The sequence below is a fragment of the Vanacampus margaritifer genome, chromosome 3 (assembly GCF_051991255.1).
Source record: "Vanacampus margaritifer isolate UIUO_Vmar chromosome 3, RoL_Vmar_1.0, whole genome shotgun sequence".
Taxonomy (NCBI): Eukaryota; Metazoa; Chordata; class Actinopteri; order Syngnathiformes; family Syngnathidae; genus Vanacampus; species Vanacampus margaritifer.
This window is the reverse complement of record NC_135434.1, coordinates 440931-463388: the sequence shown is the minus strand read 5'-3', so window position 1 is coordinate 463388 and position 22458 is coordinate 440931. Positions and strand designations below refer to the sequence as shown.

The 22458-nt window shown below is 47.5% G+C and overlaps 1 protein-coding gene across 4 annotated transcripts; it reads left to right on the top strand.

Moving 5' to 3' along the window:
- The first annotated feature begins 39 nt into the window (after nucleotides 1-39).
- ogdha (oxoglutarate dehydrogenase a) lies at nucleotides 40-22379 on the top strand. 4 transcript variants are annotated; one of them, XM_077561992.1, is made up of 23 exons: nucleotides 40-180; nucleotides 2265-2688; nucleotides 4070-4246; nucleotides 5720-5822; nucleotides 7432-7470; nucleotides 9907-10022; nucleotides 11869-12023; nucleotides 12098-12244; nucleotides 12495-12585; nucleotides 12664-12843; nucleotides 12906-13034; nucleotides 14100-14432; nucleotides 15568-15670; nucleotides 15765-15893; nucleotides 16819-16969; nucleotides 17703-17830; nucleotides 17925-18103; nucleotides 18492-18563; nucleotides 19376-19501; nucleotides 19638-19710; nucleotides 19792-19955; nucleotides 20780-20934; nucleotides 21568-22379. In XM_077561992.1, exons 2-23 carry the CDS (start codon nucleotides 2449-2451, stop codon nucleotides 21686-21688), a joined length of 3111 nt encoding a protein of 1036 aa, XP_077418118.1. In that variant the 5' UTR covers nucleotides 40-180; nucleotides 2265-2448; the 3' UTR covers nucleotides 21689-22379. The 4 variants fall into 4 exon arrangements, with proteins under 4 accessions (XP_077418118.1, XP_077418120.1, XP_077418121.1 ...); XM_077561994.1 differs by lacking the exon at nucleotides 5720-5822 and adding an exon at nucleotides 5339-5432; XM_077561995.1 differs by lacking the exon at nucleotides 7432-7470.
- Nucleotides 22380-22458: the final 79 nt, after the last annotated feature.

Below are 22458 nucleotides of genomic sequence, written 5' to 3'. Positions count from 1 at the left end.
CGTCAATGCGAAAGAGAAAAAAAAAACAGCGCATCGTGACGTCATCACCCAACGTCATTTCCTCCCCGGCCTCACTTCCAGGCTCCGCGGGACCTCGCTGGAGCTGTCATTCATGCGCCGGGAGAGTCGAAGGGCGTCCGGGCAGCCGGCAAACAGGCGAGCCGCTCAGCGTTTTTGGAGGTGAGTAAGGCGGCCCGCGAGCTTCCTCTCGGCCACCGAAAGCAGCCTACGGACGCGAGCTCGCTTCCAGGCGTCATTTTCGAAGCCAAATCAATCATTGTCGGCGCTTTCCGGAATTTGAGTGCGCTCTCTTGTTAGCTACGCATGCTAGCTAGTTAGCTAGCGCGCTGTGAACGGAGGAGCAACCTTGACCCGGCACTGAAACGTGACTTTTAGCGCTATCGGTGCTCGCCAACGAGTGTGTTTATGTGCGAACTTTTGCCGACGTAGAACATTTTTACTATACGGGCTTGCAAGGTTTCGCTTCCTCACAACAACAGAAAAACAAAGTCAAAAGTAGGTGCTAACGAGGTAATTATATAAGCAGTTAGCTGCCATGCTAGTCACGCGTCCGTCTAAGTTTTTGTATGCGACCCTGTGAACGTGGCGTTAGTCGTTTGCTTCGGTCGTTTGTATCACTCTTGCTGAGTGCCAAACATTGTTTTCGCAAGGAAGGCGAAGAAGGCTGCCTCGGGTTGACGATTTGGGGAGATGGCCCGATGATTGACAGGTGACTCGCTCAGTAGAAAAACGACTCGGGTCTATTTTTAGGCGGGATTCCAACGCGGCCACCAATCAGGAGGGGAGCTATTGCCGGTGGGCGGGGCTCCGACGGGGCAAGAGAGCGAACAAGGTCAAAAACTTGTTCAGCTTCTTTCTCAACGCCTGCTGTGATGCACACCTGGATTCGATTTGTGATGGAAGGATGGCTGTTCTAAAATGTTTAGAAACTATCATGTTTGTGCTTTTTTGAGTCTTGCCCACAACTAATACAGTCACGCACACAAAAACTAATGCTAAAACGAACAAAAACTCATCTAAAAGCAGTGGTTTAAGCAGACCCATACCTTTGTTGCAAATTTTACCGGGGACATTTTATAGCATAGTGGTGCAGATAATTACAACTCTATCTTCATATTTCATCAAACACTTTTGCCCTTTTAAATAAAACTCAAGCTCAACTCCCAACTTTCATTTTCAAAAACAGCTATTGAGGATTTTAGGAACACAAGTTTAAGTGAATGTATGGACTATGCATGAAATAACACATTTGACATTTTGGGTTGAATGTTTTTTTATTTTCCGATGGGCAATGTAATGACATTGGTAGCAACTATGTGACGTCAATAAAAACGGCGATAAGGCAAGCCAAAATGTCAATTCAGCCGTCACGCAAACACAAGCCAACATCACAATAAAAGCTTTTGCATTTGCCTGAACGTATTATTTGCTAAGCTTTATCTTGAAGTTAGCTTTTGTGAAGGCAAGACCCGACTTTATTGCATGTCACTATTTATTTGCAATGTTGAAAATATTTATTTTTTAGGCATGCAGACAGACGGATCTTTTTGTCCTGATTGACTCAACTTCCAATGAATGTTTTTTCCCTTTCAATTTCTGTACCTTTTTCTCTTCTTTTCTCCTTTAAATTTTTGTTTTTGAAGTCACTTTTTTTTTCTTTTTTTGTTGCTTATGTCATTCAAATAACGACCCTGCTGACAAATACCTCAAACACTAACAACATGTCTAGTTGGTGACAAACCGAGGAGGCTGTCAGTGTTTTCAATTTCAACGTAGTCATTTGATGTTCTATTATATTTAGTGATTTCATTTTGTCATTTTTAATTTCCCCCAACAAAAGCAACTTCAATTCTCGCTACGGGGCAGCAGCCCCAATGAGCAGAATAATTGAGTGTGAAAGGAAAGCAGGCTGATGGAAGGCCATCATGAAGTCATATTTGCACTTGAATTTTTGCATTTAATAAAGATCGTGTCGACATAAATATGTACAAAGTATTTATAAAGAGGAACCTTTTCTAAGAAGAAAAGAAAAGAAACAGAAGAGGAAAATATACTTATTTCACATCAAATGTAGTAAAAGAAAAAAAGTATTTCTGTTTTCTGAGTGAATTCTGGGGGGAAAAATGTTTCAGAGCTTGTTTGGCATTCGGCAAAAACAAACATCGATGTCATTTGTTTGTCTCTAAGCAAATTGGAACTACAGTGTGGGAAAAAAAAAATCCTATTTCTGCTTTCCGTCCCAGGATCTGATTGGAAGAAGGCACCTGTGGAAAGCATCGTTGTGACCTTGAGGACTCCTGGTCTTTTTTCTTTTCTTTTTTTGGGGGATCAAGCGCCATCTTGGTTACCGTCACCGTTGCTGCCGTTGCTGCCGTTGCTGCCGTTGCTGCCGTTGCTGCCACGTGCATGCCAGCTTAAGGAGGACTAATGCATCGATTAAGGACTTGTGCGGCGCGCTTGCGCCCGCTCACCGCCTCGCAGGCGGCTCAGACTGTGGGCCCGCAGCGGCCAATCACAGCCACGCCCCCCTCGGGTGCAAGGACGTTGGGGCCCATCAGGTGCTACACGGCGCCCGTGGCCTCGGAGCCCTTCCTGAACGGAACCAGTTCCAATTACGTGGAGGAAATGTACTTTGCCTGGCTGGAGAACCCAAAGAGTGTCCACAAGGTGAGCAGCAATTTTCAACGATTCCATTTTTTTTAAACGATTCATCAAATTAATTGGATGGATGGATGAAACGGAAGCATCTTTTTCCATTGGGTGCCTTGTAAATAATTCCTCTTAATATCAATTATTTGAACCTTTTGACTGTGTGGTGAGTAACGCTTGAGAAGTCAAGAAAAAAAGTCCTACTCAGACTGTTGGCTAATGGTTTGCGTTCTCCTCGGAATGTTTCCGTCCGTGTGGGTTAGCACAAACAAGCGTCTGGATTCATTTTGCTGAATGAGGATTAAGCGCAGCCGTGGTGTTTTTGTTGTTGTGCTCTTCAACGGCAACCCGAGGGCGTGTTGGGAATGTTGTCGACGAGCGAAGCTGAAGCCCTCATCCAGTGACGCCTTGCTTGGCTGCGCTCGCTCATGTGGCAACGCTCAACACATGACTCACATTTCATCCCTCGGTAGAAACGGGAAGTTAGCGTCCTGCTGAAGGACGCTCCACCCTTTGTAAATATTGGTCAGAGTGTGACTCAGGCCCAGACTTTGGGATTCTGTCTCACTGGGACTCATTTAGAATTTTTATGACCACTTATTGCTAACCGCTAGTAGCTAACAGGCACTTAGCAAGTAGCATGGCGTCACGTGTAGCACTGAATGTTTTTTCTGACATCATCCTCTTGCTTTCTGGCTCCGGCCAAAAGATTGGGCCCACTAAATGCTAACTGCTATTAGCTAATGCCACTGATCTGTATCTATGACTGGATAGACTTTTGAAGCCGCACGGCTGCCATATTGCTCCTCCCAAGAAATCTTTCTTGGCATACGATCCGATACATTTACAGTATCCAAATGGAAGAACATTTGAGACACGACAGAAGAAACAGCAAGATTTATCATGGAATATATATATAAATAATGGTCTATAACTTGAAAACAATTGCCGTCAATTATACGCCGACTTTGGCTATTTGTGGGCCAGCCCTAAATTACGGAGCTCAACTGTAATCGTATTGTTCCAAAAAAGAACACGAATGCAAATGAAACACTTTGCCTAAATGAGTTACCTGTTTTGCATATATATGTTGTTCCCAGAATGCATTGCGTGGCGTCATTAATGAAGTTATAAGAACGTTAATTCTTGTCATATGTATTTGTGTTCAATTCATTCTATTTACATTATTTGCTACGGGAAAATGTTTGGGGCGGTTGAACAATTCGGACTTTGACCACGCCATGCCTTCAGCCGTGCCTACTTGGAGGCCTGCCGTGACTCTGACCGCATTGCTAGCGGCTAACGCGCACACCCAGAACTAGCATAGCATGTTGCATCTGCTAAAGGACGAGAAGAAAATGTTTTGTGAGCCTCGTTTGTCTTGTTGTTCCCCATCCAGTCGTGGGATGTGTTTTTCCGCAACGCCAACGCCGGCGCCCCGCCCGGCGCCGCCTACCAGTCCCCTCTGGGCCTGGCCGCCGCCCCTCAGCTCTCCTCCCTGGTGGGAGCCCAGCCCAACGTGGAGAAGCTGGTGGAAGACCACTTGGCTGTGCAGTCCCTCATCCGTGCCTATCAGGTACACGCAAGCTTTGCTAACATGTTAAGCAGCCGCACGTGTCCGTGCTCAGTCTCACGTTGACTCTTATGTAGGACAATGTCTTTTTATTCATGTGGGTTTTCTTTTTACCTTCAGAAATGCTTGTATGATGGGTGTGTTTGTTTCTTATTTTGCATTATTTCTAATGCTTAATTCTGGCTAATCATTCCATACGTGACATTTTAATCAAATGTTGATTTACGCTTAATCCACTAAGCTTATATGCACAATAACCCAGCGGTAAAACTGCACTTTTTTAATGTTTTTTATTTCCCATAATAGTTGATGAATGATTTCATAAGATAATTGAATTCAAATTGAATGTAAAAAGTGAAATCATAGCGCTTTTAGGTGTGAGAAAACACGGGGTCTCCGCTCGACGCGGGGCAGGTCCACTCGCGACACGTGGGCCTCATATCATGGAACACGGGCCCCGTGGGATCGGCGCCGGCCGTCCGCCAATGTATCCTACTTTTCTCGGGATGCGCCGCGGCACGCCATCCTTGACCAACAGGACGCCAAGCGCTCACGCACACGTGAAGAGTTTGATCCATATTTCGGCCTTCTGCATCCTAACGTTAACGTTAAGTGAGAAGTTTGCCGTTGGTGTCCATGAATGTGGCACACGCAGCCCAACGCTTGACGTGTGCTGCTAATCCGAAGGGTCCGCTGTGATGGATGTGGTTGCGTTCCAGTTGCTGGTTTCATACGTCAGCAGCGGAAAGCAACAAAATGCACTTCCGGCTCACAGTGCAGCTCTGCTTACCCTTTTAACACTGCTTTCCATTTCGCTTGTTGAACCGTCGCTCCAGCCGGGCGGCCTGACTTCCAAATCATTTGTGTGTCGAGAAAAAAAAAAAAACGGTTTGGGGGCGGGATTATGTAAATTGTCCCTATCACACTTGTGTAATATTCAAAATGGCACATTTTTTCATTCATAAAAAAAAAAGTCACTTTTACTCTCTTATGGCAAGCAAAATAAGAAACAAGCAGACTTTGTAGGCTTCCGTGTAACTGTAGTGTGTGCGTGTGCACTTGAACGTGTGTGTGTGTGTGTGTGTGTGTGTGTAGGTGATGGGCCATCACAATGCCCACTTGGACCCGCTGGGCATCAGCTGTGTAAATTTTGATGACGCTCCCGTCAATAGCGGCTTCCAGGATGTCGGTGAGGAAAAGACGGAAAAGGGCTCGTTGTGTTAATGTTGCTTCTGTGTCCCACCCACCCTCCTCTTCCTCCTCCTCTTCCTCCTCCTCCTCTTCCTCCTCCTGTTGCTTGTTTGCTTGTGTTGCTTGTGTTCTTCCCTCCACAACTTCCTGTTTTGCTTTTCCCTCTCTTGGTGCTCGTCCACGTGTTTTCCTCCTCACTTGGCTTCACTGTCCGTCCTCCTCCTCCTCCTCCTCCTCCTCTTCCTCTTCCTGTCCCGGGTGGGCTGTGTCCTCGTTCCCCTGTAGATTCGCGGTCACCAGGTGGCCCAGTTGGACCCGCTTGGCATCATGGACGCTGATCTGGACTCGTGCGTGCCCACTGACATTATCACGTCCTCCGACAAGCTGGGTGAGGAACCGGAACGGCTCCGCAGACTCCCGCTGCTCTGCCTCGCTTGGCGGCCCCGCCCTCACCCCGCCGTAAACCCCCGACCCACCTCTTCCCCCGCCAAGCACCAAATCCCCCCCCCCCTTTTTTTTGCTTCCAAAAGCTTCTTGACCATCAGGAGGACCTCTCTTCTTCTTCTTCTCCTCACGTTGGTCGTACACGTTGAAGGAAAGCGGCCAAACGTGCGCAATGTTTGGAGCCAGCATGAATGTGTCTTGTTGAAGTCTGAAGTTCCAGGATTTGGTTTTTTAGAGCAGCAAAAGGGCGAACTCCCAGGAATGTCACCTTTTGGCTTCCAGCTGTGAGGTGGGAATGCGAGCCCGCAGGAGAGTTCACTGCTGTGGAATCCTTTTTTCATGGCTGCTGAATGTCTTTTTGGGGGTGGGGGACAAATAAGAGGATTGCTTAAGTGGCTTCTAAGTCAGGGGTTCTCAAACTTTTGGGTCCAGAAATGTTTCCCCCTCTGAATCAATGCGTGCCCCTAAATGACGTGGGAATCTGTTGAGCCACAATCGAAATATTCATGAGACTTATTGACTTCTCAGCTTAGCAGGCTTGCAAGCGTTCAAGTCGGAAGCGCGTGTCTGCGTCGCGCGCTTGACGTGAATGCGTGTTGACGTCAAACGCATTTGAAAATGGCGGCTTGCAACCAGCGCTAGGCTGCGACAGGAGAGCTTGTGACTTGTTTTTATCAAGCTGTGACTTTAGGAAAAGTGTTAGTTTAAAAAAACTATAAAACCCGCTTAACTGCTGCTAGGGATGGACCGATAACACTCTCGGTTTTTTGTTGTTGAAAAATCGACCATTGCTTCAAGCGACCTCTTCAGGTCGAAGCCTTCTGGATGTTTTAGCAGTGGTTTCACCAATTCCGGTCCTCGGGGTCTGGAGTCCTGCAGGTTTTAGATGTCGCCCACTAGCACACCTGATTTTCATATAATCAGCTCAACAACATGCCTGATAATGATCCTGATCTTTAGTGTTAGCAGGTGTGTTGGTAGGCGGAAACATCTCAAACCTGCAGGACTCTGGACCTCAAGGACCAGAATTGAACCCTGCTCTAGCATTAAAAACATATAAATACGTTTTTGGGACCATGTCAAAATTTGAAATGGAATGTTTTTATTCGTTTTTGGCAGCAAATGAGTTCATGATACGACATCATTTATTGCAAGCTATTTTGCATACACCAAGTCACGACCCCAGTTTGAGAACCACTTTTTGAAGCCTTGTGGTCACTTCTTGCTGCAGTGTGTTGCCTAGCACTACTAACCGCTAATTAGCTTTAGCGTTGCTTAGCGCTCCTGCTGATGGCGACCGGGAATTATGTACACCCCCCCCCCCCCCCCGACCGCAGATTTTTTTTTTTTTGGGGGCATGGCGTCGTGCCCGGGAGGCGACAGCGGTGGTGTCTCGCACCCTGTGTTAGCCGCTGGGCTAGCTGCTCCTCTAGTGGCTGTTGGTTGCAGTGTGGAAGCAGGTGCTAGGTCACTAACGTTTCCGGATGTTTCCTTCCTGTGCTGACGTTCCCTTCACCCCCCCCCACCCCACCCCCCACCCCCCCCCCGTCCAGACGCAGTCAAGGATCGGCTGAAACTGCTCACGGTCGGAGGTACGAAAAGCGGCGCTGGTGTAGCTAGCTTGTGTGTGCGCGCGCCACGGACAAACGTATGCAATATTTCTTCTCCCTGGCAAGCAGCCGAAAATCCTTCTTAAAAGAATATAGCGACACACACGCACTCACTAACCACTTCACGAGGCACACGTCTAATCAGATCAAAGCAGTGTTCAAGTGGGTCCCCTGTTGTGGTGTCGTGTGTTGTGCCGTGTGTGTAGTTAGCCTGGTTAGCTTGTAGCCGCTAGCGCTGAGTGTGTGTCACATGAGCGTCCAGATGTTGAAGGTGAGACGTTGGCATTGTGTGATGGGTCAGAAGACGTTTGTCCCACCCAGAAGACGGCGGCGGGAATCCGGCGGCCACGCCCACGCGCCGCACTGCTGCTTCCCGCATTGGCTGTTGGTCACGTGATGCGTGCGGAATCCTGCTGTTTTTTTTGTTCCAAACCATTCCGGCTTCCCGTTGCCTTGACAGGCCGCAGGTTGTTTGGGACAAAGACGTCCAAAAGTGACTCCAAAGACGAGCTGCCGCTGCTGCCGCCGCCGCCGCCGAAATGATCGTGTCCCCCAATGACATTGATTTGTCAGCAACATTTTTTCCATGGAACTCCACCTAACTTCTCTCAACTAACTGGCACATCAATTCCTGGCTGAATGTCCTCCCCTGCCTGCACTTGATGTCACCTAACGGCTACCTGACACTAAACTCCACCTACGTTCACTTGACTAACTGCCGCCTGGCACCTAAAAAAAAAAAATGATGTCACTTAACGGAACATGCAACTCGAGTATCTCTTCGAATTTCCCCGATCAATTTGATTTCAAATTTTTTTTTTCTTCCCCCGATTCAATTCACTTCAATTCAAAATGCTTTCGATTAATTATAGCACATACATTTTTCTTAAATGTCAAAGACATGATTAAAAACTCTCCAAATATTAAATTCCAAAGTAAAATTTTGCGGAGGCAATAACTGGTCAAATGATTTTGTTTATTAATGAAAATAACACGTTATAATCACTTGTGTGTTACAAAAATAAAATTTCAACAAAACTGTAAGATACCAAAAAATTGCCCTTTAAAATTCAGTTTTCTTAAGAATTTAGGGGAAAAATGGCTTGAAAAGGAATATCGATTCCATATTGATTATTTGATTTTTATTATTATTATTTTTTACCCAGCCCTTTATGCAACTTTGGCACGTAACAGTCATTGAAACTCACCTCAAGTGAATGTCACTTAGCTTACCGTTGCCCGAGTGTCAAAAATACGATGTCACATATCGCTGCCACTAAACATCACTTGCCAATCTTTTTAAAATCGACGATCCTTTATTCCATCAAATAATCGTTTTTTTTCCCCCCAGAATTTTTTTTTTTGTATCCACATAGGTTGAACGTGACTTGAATTGAGTGGATACAACTATTCATTAATTATTATTTTATGTACCTTTCCATATTAAACAGGTAGCAATGGCGATTAGCATTAGCGCACTAGAGGTAAACAAACACTAGCATTTCGTTCGCTTATCGTTGCACATGTAATCTTCAAAGTCACTCGCCTCCACAGTAGTAACAAGTGGAGGTGTCGCCTCTTAGTGACGTCTTCACAGGATGCTTCTGTAAAAAAAAATAAAATAAAATAAATAGAAACATGCTTGCGGCGGAGCTTCCAGGCACATTTTCAGTCTGCCTATTTTTTTTCCCCAGCCCTAAATGTCACCTTCAGCCATCTTAACGGTCAGCTGTCTCTCAAATGCCATTTGATTGGCTCACCTGTCTGACAGGTGACTGTCACTGTGACCCCTCACGACTCCAATTAAATGTCACTTCCCCAACAGTTGCCTCGCTGCTGACACCTGACAGGCGACTGTCACCTAAACTCCACCTTAGCTGTGGCTTAACTGCACCCCCCAAAAATGTCACTTTTCTGCCAATTGGCCGATGCCTCGCCGGCACGCAACTTCCAAAACTGCTTCGTTAACTCTCACTCTGATCAGACTTTGCTCTGTCACCTCACCTGAACTCCACCTAAGCATTGTCTTGCCTGTGGTCTACCTGCCACCCGAGTGTCACCTGTCTTTCTTCCATGGCCTCATTGTCACGTGCGTGCTCGTCTCTTCTGTCCCGTTCTGCTGCTTCCACGACGGTAGCCGTGGTTTTGATGGCGTCCTCGTGGCGTGGCGTTGGCATGCGCCGCCCGCGTGCGAGCGCCGTCCTCCCCGCTCCACAAGCGCAAGTGTTGACGACGATGACGTCGTCTTCACCCACGCGCGCCGCTGATGATTGAAGGAAGGGAAATTTTGCCTTGGTCAATTGGAACCCTGGCCACCTGCCGTCCTTCACTCATCACAGCCAAGCCACGCGACGGTTGACCTCTTTCGCACCGTCCTCACCTGCCACTTTGTCTCCCGCCGCACGCTGGCACGCGTAGGCTTCTACGGCCTGGACGAGTCGGACCTGGAGAAGGTCTTCAGGCTTCCCACCACCACCTTCATCGGAGGGTCCGAGAGCGCTCTGCCCTTGAAGGAGATCATACGTCGGCTGGAGGTACGCACGCACGCACGCACGCACGCTGTAACGTGAGAAGAGTTAACGGCACACGCGTCCTCCTCACTCACTCTCACATTTATTCTCGCTCTCTGGCCGAGGGGGGCGGGATGATGTCAATTAGACAAATGGTCATTTTAATTCAGTGCCTTGCTCACAGACACCTTTTCACTGGCAGCCATTTTGACTGAAGCAACCCCCTTTGCGTTTGACTGGATTTTGACCGATTTTGCAAGGTCCACAGAACATTGTGTTCTGTTGCCATCAAAACATGGCAACAGAACACAAGAAATATTAGTCTCTTCTTTCATCAGGAAAAATACGTCTATTTCTATCGCTTTCCGTTTTGCAGCAATTAGCATACGAATAGAGCTCAGTTTCATCATTATTCATAAATCTGTTGAGAAAACTGGAGGAAAGAGCTTTTTGCAACATGGCCCTGGTTGATCTCTTATACTCTGCTGCCACCTGATGGCCGTTTTTGTAACTGCTACCATTGCTTCAAGCATTCTCTTCAGGTCAGAGGCTGCATCAAAGCCTTCTGTATGCTTTCGGACACCTTTGGGAGCATGGGAATATCTCAAATAAAACATTTGTATACATTTTTGGGGAGCAACTGAGTTAATTAGTCACATTTGCACTCGCTCACGCACTCTTGGGGTGGGGGTGGCGGGTTGGGGTTTTGACAATTGTGTCAATGAGCTGCAGTGGGGAAAAATTGAGAAGGTCTCGCCAGGGCTGGACTGGCACCAAAAAAACATCGGCCCTGGCATTTGGATTTATGCCCACCCGACTCCTGACCATACCCGTCTAACACTAGAGATAGACCGATTATCAGCCAGGCAGATTATCGGTGCCGAAATTTGGCATTTTGACATATATCGGCATCGGCCCTTTACAAATCTGAAGGCCGATAAAACTGGAACCTCACTGAGCAGCGGATGCTTTCAAGCGTAGCGAATTTTGGCCTTTCATCAGGATTTGTAAAATGTTCACGGTTTTGTACTTTGAACATGTTTAGCCAATTTTTCACTATCAGCGAAGATCTTTTATGAACCTTGACAAAAAACATCATTGAGCTACATTTGTATGCATTTGTCGCTCGGTGAGATACAGGCAACTTTTCATTTATGGATTTATTCAGATTTGCACTTACTAAGAATTTGAAGTGTGCAGTAACATGAAAAAAATGGCTGCGGCAGATTTAGCACAATGCCATCTGTAAAATAAGAACAAAAGATGATGCAGAAAGCAAAAAATGATATAAAAAAAAGAACAACTTTTGGAAAACTATATTTATAGAAAACTTTCGAGAACTATTTACTTGTTTTTGAATTTTCTGATAGCCCTGCAAGCTCCCTGCAATTTTTGCTGTCTATTCTTTATCATTGGCAAAGGGATGCAACATTTGGTGTGAAAAGATAGCTGGCAAAATGCAGCTGACCTTTGAATTCAAAGAAAAGGTAATCCCCCCCCCCCCCCCTTTTTTTAGAGTAATATTTTCTCTTGAACTGCAAATGAATATCGGCATGAAATATCAGTTATCGTCCTCCTTGACTACTAATAATCGGTATGGACCCTAAAAAAAGCAGATCGTTCTATCACTAAAGTGGCTTAATGGACTCGCCCCTCATTTGTGGCGTTCAGTCTCTTGGGGTGAAATGGAGGTCAATAATGACTAAAAAGCACCGCATCGGCCCCAAAAGATGGCGGCCGGATGGCCAGTGCAAACCCCCCCAACCGCCACCCCCCCCCCCCCCCCCCCAACCCCCCGCGTCTCGCTCACAAACATGTTTTGCTGATTGACTTTCGCGCCAAGCTTGGTCTGATTGCGAGACGTCTCCAGATGGCGTATTGTCAGCACATCGGCGTGGAGTTCATGTTCATCAACGACCTGGAGCAATGCCAGTGGATCCGGCAAAAGTTTGAGACGCCGGGCGTGATGCAGTTCACCTTGGAGGAGAAGAGGACTCTGCTGGCCCGCATGGTCCGATCCACCAGGTAAGCCCCGCCCACACGCCCTGAACCGAAAAGGTCGCACACAGCAAGCGCCACGGAGGGTTGTGCGCGTGCAGGTTCGAGGAGTTCCTGCAGAAGAAGTGGTCGGCCGAGAAGCGCTTCGGCCTGGAGGGATGCGAGTCGCTCATCCCGGCGCTCAAGACCATCATCGACATGTCGTCCGGGAGCGGCGTGGAGTACGTCATCATGGGCATGCCTCATAGGTAACGCACGCGCGCACACGCACACGTCTCACAGTTGACACAAACGTTGACTCACTCGCACCTTCGTGGACACGCCTCCCAGTGCCGGATTGCCATCGAAAGGAGACCCGCCATGAATGTGTGTGTCTTGCTTAAATGCATGCGTTCGCACCACAGCAAAGTTATGGCCATGAATCACACACACACGTGCTGAATGACACACGCTCGCGCGTCTATTTTGGCCCCCATGTTGTGATTTGTCCTCGTCCAGGGGTCGTCTGAACGTCTTGGCCAACGTGATCCGTAAAGAATTGGAGCAGATCTTCTGTCAGTTCGACTCCAAGCTGGAGGCGGCGGACGAGGTAGCGAGCCGTTGACCGGGCTTCGGTCCTGCTGCCCGTTGCCGCGGTGACGACAAGCCGCCGGCTTTGCGTCCTCAGGGTTCCGGGGACGTCAAGTACCACCTGGGCATGTACCACCGCAGGATCAACCGCGTGACCGACCGCAACATCACCTTGTCCCTGGTGGCCAACCCGTCGCACCTGGAGGCGGCCGACCCGGTGGTGCAGGGCAAGACCAAGGCCGAGCAGTTTTACTGCGGCGACAACGACGGCAACCGGGTGAGTTGCGCCCACCGGACCCGGACCCGAGCCCACTCTGATGCCTGGTGCTTTGCATTCAGGTGATGTCCGTCCTCATCCACGGGGACGCCGCCTTCGCCGGTCAGGGAATCGTGTACGAGACCTTCCATCTGTCCGACCTGCCGTCCTACACCACGCACGGCACCGTGCATGTGGTGGTCAACAACCAGGTGAGGCCCCGCCCCGCCACGTGACCACTTCTTGTGCTTCATCATCATGCTGGTCCTCAAATGTTTTCACAGGAAGACGCATTGTTTTACAGTGAGAACAGATTTTCCAATCTTCAAACTCTGAGTGCTTTTCAACAAAATAATTCCCCGCATTGTTGCTGCAAGTTTACAATTAATCGTTACATTGATGCTAATTTTCGCTTTTGATTTTGTATGAATGCATTGAGATAGCAGATGACTTTGATAAGATGAAATATCATTTGGATGAACAGTGGTTCGGGTTATTTGCGGATCGTGCGTGATCTGAGCCGTGGCGCCTGATCCCAACCGACCAATGACGGATCAATGACAATCTGTTGCTCCACGATTGGACCGGGCCGACCCACGAAGAGCGAAAGAATCCACCTATTGTATCATTGACGCCTAAATTAGGGATGTAACGATATCCAAACATCAGGATAACATGTCAAGCTCATTTTACGATAATTATCACGATATTGTGGTTGGCGATTTATAAGAAAGCATACAAAAAAAAGCATATTGTGCTTTTGTACATAAGAGCGATGCATATAAACCACCTACAAATAATAACACGTCATATTTGCTAATGCACGCACATACTGATTTCCTCCACATATCGACTCGCTTCACGAGCATGTGACGTTCCTCGTCATCTGACCGTGAGCGTGGATTTTAGACATAGAAGGGCCAAAACATGCCTCGTGAAAATTCACCTGCACTAAAAAAACGAGCCACTGACTTTTTTGAACAGATGTGCTGCTTTTGGTATGGTGACATGATGACGAGGATATTGTGGCAGTTTTAAGATGGCGATGTTACATCCCTAATTCAATTGAATATTTATTTGTTATTGTGCAAATAACGACAACGGGACAACGTTATGAGCACCAAATACTGGCATTGTATATTTGGTGCACATAACGTTGTTTGGTACTAAAATAAGCCCCAAAATGTTGCATCCATCCATGCAATGTGTTTAGCGTCCAAATTGCTTTCCGGCGCGTTGTGGCTAACTTTGCTCGGCGTGCCTTTCCCACGGCTTAGATCGGCTTCACCACCGACCCGCGTATGGCTCGCTCCTCGCCGTACCCGACGGACGTGGCGCGCGTGGTCAACGCCCCCATCTTCCACGTCAACGCCGACGACCCGGAGGCGGTCATCTACGTGTGCAAGGTGGCGGCGGAGTGGCGGGCCACCTTCCACAAGGACGTGGTGGTGGACCTGGTGTGCTACCGGCGCATGGGCCACAACGAGATGGACGAGCCCATGTTCACGCAGCCGCTCATGTACAAGCAGATCAAGAAGCAGAAGCCCGTCCTGCTCAAGTACGCCGAGAAGCTCATTGCGGACGGCAGCGTCACGCGGCAGGAGTATGAGGTACGAAAGACAAGCATCCAAAATGGAGGCTTTCAGGGAAGAACCAAACTTCCTATCTACCGCTTAGCAAAAAATAGGATATTCAAATCTCCGTGTTGCGCTTCTGACATCATTTCCTCCACAGAACTAAGGACCAATTAGTAAGTTTGTTTCGGGCATGGCGGACTTCCTCGTTTGTCCACCAAGCCTCGCTTCATTTTGAGCGCAGGTGGCAAATTCAGGTCCAGAAAGTCAAAACCCTGCCACAGTTTGGCTTTAGCCCCAGATGCTAGCCAGTTAGCTCCCATGGTGCTTGTTTACCTGCTCGCTAGCTAGTTAGCAACATTTGCTTTGCCACCTCTAATTTTGAGACCGAGTGTCCTGTGCTGTACCTTTTTGGGGCTCCACAATAATATAAACGGACTCTATGTATGCACTGTTTCCTCATTTGGGGGCTAGCGGCCTGCTAACTTATGGTCACGAGGCTAATGCTAGCGACAGCAATTCCTCCAAGTCTTCGAAGGCTGTCTGCTGGAAACGCAAACATTCCAGCCTGCAACTTTTCAAATGGCTTCACTCATCCAAAAGTATCAGCGAGACCATCAAAGCATCCACATTTGAGATCTTTTCATGGCCGATACCAATACCGATTATTAGTCGATAACCAATATTTGGAGCTGATATTCATTTTCAAAAAGGGAAAATATTGTCCTCAAAATTTGAAAAAATACAAATTCTCCAGCTCTGAATTTTTTTCTACTTTTAAGAATGTTTGTTGAAAAAACAGCAAAAATAAAACTACAACAGTCAATAGACATCTTTGTTTTAAAAATCTAACAAATAATTCAGGTATTTCCAAAATTTCCAAATATCATTTTACTTGGCCAGCAGCATCTCTGAAAATGTCAATCATCAGTGCGCCAAAGTGAACACTTTTTAAAATGGATCTCTTATCGGCCGTATGATTCTTCCAAATTTGTCAATGCTGCATATTGCCGCCGATTATGGGTCGAACCCTAAACCCACATGTGATTTATTTGGGAGCCATTTGTGCTTTGACACTTTCTTATTGCTATTCATGAGCTTTCCAAGTTGTCATGATGTCAACGGCCCAGGCCAGACGGATGTCGTGACGGATGTCGTGACGTGCGTGCAGGAGGAGATCGCCAAGTACGACAAGATCTGCGAGGTGGCCTACGCTCGCTCCAAGGACGAGAAGATCCAGCACATCAAGCACTGGCTGGACTCGCCGTGGCCCGGTACGGGATTTCCAGGGAGGGGGGGGGGCAGGAGGGTCAGAAGCGCTGGGATCCGGTCCGGGTCCGCATCAAGACCTTGTTGTGTCCTGCGCAGGTTTCTTCACGCTGGACGGGCAACCCAAGTCCATGAGCTGCCCCTCGACAGGACTGAGCGAGGAGAACCTGGACCACATCGGACAAGTGGCCTCCTCCGTCCCCGTGGAGGACTTCACCATCCACGGAGGTCACGTCTAAACTGTGCCGTCGTTTCCGCCTGCTGACGGGATGAATTTCAGTTCAATGATGAATACTTACATTTAAAATGGAATCCGATGCGGTTACTTTACCAATGTAGGTTTTCGTCACGGCCCAATCCAAACAACAAATAAGAATTGAAATGGATCACAACCACAGCACCGTGTAAATAAAGTGGCAAAAACACGGGGCGGCTCTGAATAACAAGAAGGGAACATTTGAACAACGCTCGAACAACAGAGTTTGTGCGGCTTTCGTTTTTTTGTCAAATTTCACATTCATTTATATTTGGGGCCAGCGAGGCATATTAAAATGATGGATTCGTAGTTTTATGAATCCATATTGGGCTATGAAAAGGAATATGGATTCGATATATCGATTTTTGGATTATTATTTTTGTACCTAGCCATAAACATTCAGGACGATTTTAATCAACAAACATTTATTAAAAGGTTTTTCATTTTTTCAAAAATAATTCTAAATCAGTTTTAACATAAACATAGTTTGTGCCTAATTGCCACAATGAACATAAAAACAACAGCTTGTAATCATCCAGAAGACAAAGCTTGATTTCACTATTTAGCTCATTTCCAATAATTTGTTCCCCAAAACGTGCATCTATTATCAATGTTTTGTGTCCCAAAGACGTATTTATACATTTATAAATGTATGCTGGAGCATACAGAAGGCTTTGATACCGCTTCCGACATGAAGAGGTTGCTTAAACCAATGGTAGTTATGACACAAACGGCCAGCAGGTGGCAGCAGAACAAAAGACATCAACCCGGGCCAAATTGTAGTCGCCTGACACCCCTCGTTATGACATCAATCTCCCCGTTTTCCACAGCATTGTCCATCTCGGCTGCGTGCTTATCTAACCCGGTGTGTGCGTGCGACGTACATGTGATGTCCAGGTCTGAGTCGCATCCTGAAGGGTCGCGCCGAGATGGTCCGCAAGAGAACGGTGGACTGGGCCCTGGCCGAGTACATGGCGTTCGGCTCCCTGCTGAAGGAAGGCATCCACGTGCGGCTGTCGGGCCAGGACGTGGAGCGAGGGACTTTCAGGTGCCTTCCCCATCTCCTCCTCCGACCGCTTCTTCGGCGAAAGCTGACACAAGTTGGCAATTAGCGGAGAGAATGAGACTGACCGTGTTGGAGGACGTTCGGCCTCCAGACGCTTCAATGCGCGGGTGGCAAATCCACCGTTTGTCTTTAGCCCCTGGCGCTAGCTAGCTAGCTCGCTAACAGGTAAACAAGCACCCGGGGCGCTAGCTAGGGCGCAACGCCGCCATGTTTGTGGTTTGGCAGAGCAGAGTGCTACCAGGGAGCGGAAATTCTGAGCCGCCAACAACATCTTATCGGAACGTTCAGAAAGTGAGTTACATCAAAAGCTCACTTCCTTTTTTCTTTAAAAAAATATTAGATACGTACACACTTTGTTTTTTAATGCTAGAGCATACAGAAGTCTTTGATGCAGAGAACGCTTGAAGCAATGGTAGTTATTACAAAAAACGGCCAGCAGGTGGCAGCAGAGCAAAAGAGCTCAACCAGGGCCATGTTGGAAAAAAAGCTTCTTTCCCCACAGTTTTCAACAGATTTGTGAATAATAATGAAACTTAGCTATATTCTAATGCTATTAATATAGTTTTGGTACTTTGCATGTTTTTATAGCAATCGATGACAACCTCCCAAGTCTTTGCACCACTTTAACTTAGTTTTGGCTCACCAAATGGTGCGACCTTTTGAGCACGTTGTGGCCCATGCGCCTTTTGAGTGTAGCGCGTGTCCGCTTTTGCAGCCACCGTCATCACGTCCTCCACGATCAGAACGTGGACAAGAGGATCTGCATCCCCATGAACCACCTGGCCCCAGACCAGGCCCCCTACACCGTCTGCAACAGCTCCCTGTCGGAGTACGGCGTCCTGGGTCAGTCCCGTCGTCCCCATCGTTGGTCCCGCCTGCCGCCAATGGCCGCCGTCTGGCTTCCCGCCCGTGTAACGTGTGCGTCGTGGCCTTCCAGGCTTCGAGCTGGGCTTCGCCATGGCCAGTCCCAACGCGCTGATCCTGTGGGAGGCGCAGTTCGGCGACTTCCACAACACGGCGCAGTGCATCATCGACCAGTTCATTTGTCCCGGCCAGGCCAAGTGGGTTCGACAGAACGGCATCGTGCTGCTGCTGCCGCACGGCATGGAGGGCATGGTGAGCGCCGCCGTCGGCCCGAGACGCCGGAACGTCGCTTGGCTCCATGCTGACAACATGTATTGGCGGCTAACAGAAATTAGCATCTATGCTAGCTATAACGCTACAAACAAATGCTGACATTTCAGTAAAAAAAATAAAAATAATAATTACAATTAAAGACTTTAATCGCTTGACATCCAAAGCCTGATGAATTTTCAGTAGGGTATCAAAGAGCAAACGATTGGATAGCAAATTTCAAAACAATCAAATGGCGATATGCAAATGAGCTGGCATGCATGTAAAATGCAATAATCGCTATTAGAAATTGAAATAGCACAAAGACAAAACACAATCAACGCAACTAGAAATTGAAGCAAGCAAACGTTGACTCTCGTGACGTCCGCAGGGTCCAGAACATTCTTCCGCTCGCCCGGAGAGATTCCTCCAAATGTGCAACGACGACCCCGACGTCATGCCGGTAAGACTTCAGCACGCCGCGGACGTGTGTGTCTTTCTTTTTGCTACATTATGCGGCCCATATAACTATCATTGTGGGGACCGACTTGTCCTTGTGGGGACCGACTTGTCCTTGTGGGGACATTTTGAGTACAGATCTCGTTTTGAGGGTCAAGATTGAGTTTGGGAGTTTAGGGTTGAATTGGATTTTGGTGCCGACGAAATCCATGATGTCAATGGGATGTCCCCACTAAGACAGTAAGACAAACGTGTGTGTGTCTGCCTCGGCGTTTGCGTTCATTTCCTCAATCAATTCCATTTCGATTCACAAGAGTTCATTTCCATTCGATTTCCATTTTTTTCGCATTCGATTCGCTTCAATCCGATATCGAGTAATTGTGACACATCAATTATTCTTAAATGTCAAGGACGTGATAAAAACGTGACAAATATTCAACTCAATTTTGCGGAGGCAGTAACACAAACGTTGACATCAGCAAGGATGAGATGACAATATTATGATTCAATTCAATCATTGTAAATATAAATTCAAAAGATTCTGAATGGTCTTAAATACGTCAACACTTTGAATGTAAGAAAATACTTACTTGCATTCATTTGAAGAAAAAAAAATCTGCCTTTTTAAGTCTCTTAAGCATTTCTGGTAAAAAGAAATCTCAAATAATGGATTCGCGGTTCCATGAATCGATATGAGGCTCGAAAAGGAAAATGGATTGGATGTTGATGATTGGCAGTTTTAAAACCGGCCCTCGCGTATGCGTGTCCTTCCTCTTCCTGCCCACCGACCAACGACGTGCGCGCTCTCCTCCCCAGACGCTGACGGACGACTTTGCCGTGCGGCAGTTGTACGACTGCAACTGGATCGTCGTCAACTGCGCCTCGCCTGGAAATTACTTCCACGTCATCCGCCGGCAGATCCTGCTGCCGTTCAGGAAGCCGGTAAGACTCCCCACAAAACCCTTTATTGCGTGTGTGCTGCGGGGGCGGAGACCGCACGGAGCGGCCCCCCGTTTCACGCCGAGTGAGTGCAGTGTGAAAAGGGCCCGAGCTTGACGTTTCCTCTTTGTGTCCTCAGCTGATTGTGTTCACGCCCAAGTCGCTGCTGCGCCACCCCGAGGCCAGATCCACTTTTGATGAGATGCTGCCAGGTTTGCCGTCCGTCCCTCGCCGCGTGCGCGTGCACGTGCACGTGCGCGCCCGTGTAATGCTTGTCGTTCCTACGCGTCCAGGAAGCCAGTTCCAGAGGCTGATCCCCGAGAGCGGCGTCGCGTCCGAGTGTCCCCACGAGGTCAAGAGGTTAATCTTCTGCACGGGCAAAGTTTACTACGAGCTGACCAAGGAGAGGAAGAAACGCGAGATGGACGCCACGGTCGCCATCGCACGCATCGAGCAGGTACGCCGCCGCCGCCGCCGCCGTCGCCGTCTGTTTGCTTCTCAAGAGAGAAATTGTTGGCTTTTGGAAAGCAGATCCTTTCTCGCATCTTCCTCCGCATAGTGAAAAGGAGCCCGACCGATGAATCGACGATAAGCCTTCAAAATGGCTGATTTTTGACGACGTTTTGACCTTTTATGTACCAGGGCTGTGCATGGAATTGTGATTGCAAATTTGAAAGAAGAGACTTTCATCTTTCTTTCCGTAGGTTTCATGTTTTCATAGCAATAGAACACAATATTCATTATTATTATAAAACAGCTGTGAGCGAAGGGAGTTGCTTCAGTCAAAATGGCTGCCAGTGAATGAGTTAATGGAACACTGTTTATAAAATGAAAAGGCAGGTTAGAAACGGCTTTCTTGTTCATTTCAACTTTACTGGAAGCTTAAATATGGACGCACGATGATTATTGACAATTTGACGTCAAACCGATAAACGAGCGGATAAAGAAATGGTCCGGATCATAATGGACTTGCCACGTTGGTCCATGTGTTGTTTGTGGCTCAAGTTTTATAGCGTAATAGTCGGACTCAAAAATAGATTTGTCATCAAGTTCATTTTGCAAACCGTTATCGGCTCACTCATCGGTTATCCACATCGGCACTTTCGAAACGATTGGTTTATGGCTACCAGTTGAAAATAGCATTATGGTGCGTCCTTAAGCCTTGAACTCCACCGGAAATCGCACAAAATCCAAGCAGGACGCTACGTGCATTTCTCCTCGTGTTTTTTTTTTTTCTTCCTCTCGCCAATCTGCCACTTTATAAAGTGTGTCGTCGTGCAGTTGTCTCCGTTCCCGTTCGACCAAGTCAAGGCCGAGTCGGAGCGTTTCGCCAACGCCGACCTGGTCTGGTGTCAGGAGGAGCACAAGAACCAAGGCTACTACGACTACGTGAAACCTCGCATCAGGACCACCATCCAGAGGGCCAAACCAGTCTGGTCAGACAAACGGACACACACAGCTCCGTCTTCCTCTCTCTTTATCCCTCCCTCCTTCATCGTTTTCTTTCTTTCTCTCACACGATTGCTCCTCCCGCTCTCTCACTTTTTCTCACATTTTCTCTTCCACTCTCGCCATCTTTCTTGCCCCATCTCTCTCCAGACATGGGAAAAGTACTGGCATCCTCTACTTGAGCAAAAGTACAATTACTTGTGTAAAAAAAACAACTTACTCACTCAAATAAGTACTCGAGTAAAAGTGAAAACCTACAGGCTCCGAAAGGTACTTGATGAGTAGAAGTAACCGGAAATTTCCTCCTACGTTGTTTTGAAAATGTATCGAGTCAAAAGTACAGATACTCGCGTTAAAATGTAACAGATAAAAGTAAAAAGTCATCTAAAAAAAATTTATATTCAGTAAAGTACAAAGTATTGAAAAAACTACTCAAGTAGAGTAACCAAGTATTTGTACAATCTTACTTGTCTCTTTTTTAACACGCATTTCCTTCACTTCTACTCCCTCCCTGGCGTGTCTCCCGACCCCCCCCTCGCTCTTCTCTATCCACTCCTTTGTTGTTTGTTTTTGCCCTAACGACGACCCCCCCCCCCCCTTTTTTTTTTTTTGTCTGTCAGGTACGCGGGTCGCGGCCCCGCCGCCGCTCCGGCCACGGGTAACAAGAACACTCACCTTCTGGAGCTTCACCGTTTCCTGGACGACGCCTTCGGTCTGGACGCCTTCCAGAACCAGCAGTAGACCTCCTCATGACCTCTGACCCTGCAGCAGTTGGAATGGACCCCCCCCCCCCCCCATACATACATACAAATGTGCGCACACACACACACACACATACATGCACACCAAGAGATCAAAACTCCAAATAAGTTGATTTTCTTTTCTGTCAGTTTGCAAATTAGACGTCACTTTCGCTGTATGACAGGATTTTCCCAACAGCGCCTCCTATAGGCAGACAGTGAAAACACTGATTTCTGAGCAGTTTTTACTGATTTTAAAACTTGTTTTTTTTTCACAGCCCCCCCCCCCCCCCCCATTTCAGTCATCCTTTTTGGTAGACGTGTGGGAAGAGTTGTCTGCGTCGCACGTTGCGTTTTTTCTTTTTTCTTTCACACTTTTATGAACGAGTGTCGGGCTTTTTTGTGGTCGCCCAAAAAGAAACCAAATAAGTTTGGTTTGATCAAAGATGGCGAAGAACCCGGCCGGGGACTTTTGCTTTGCGTTCCACGTTGTTAGCAGCGCGGCTGTTTGTCCTTCAGCCGGTCGGCGTGGCAACGCTGGAGATAGTTTTTGCGTCGGTGCCAAAGGAGAGTTGAGCTTTGACGTGAATGACAATAAAAGATCTTCATGTATTTATTTTCCTCGAGGAGAGCCGCCAAGTTCTCTTCATTGAATTTTGCTTCATTCAATAAAGATTTCTTTATGTACTCCACATGTCGTCACACTTTCTGTAAAGATGACATCTGAGCTGTGCAACGCTTGTCAACAGAGACTGGTCGCCAGCCACTTCC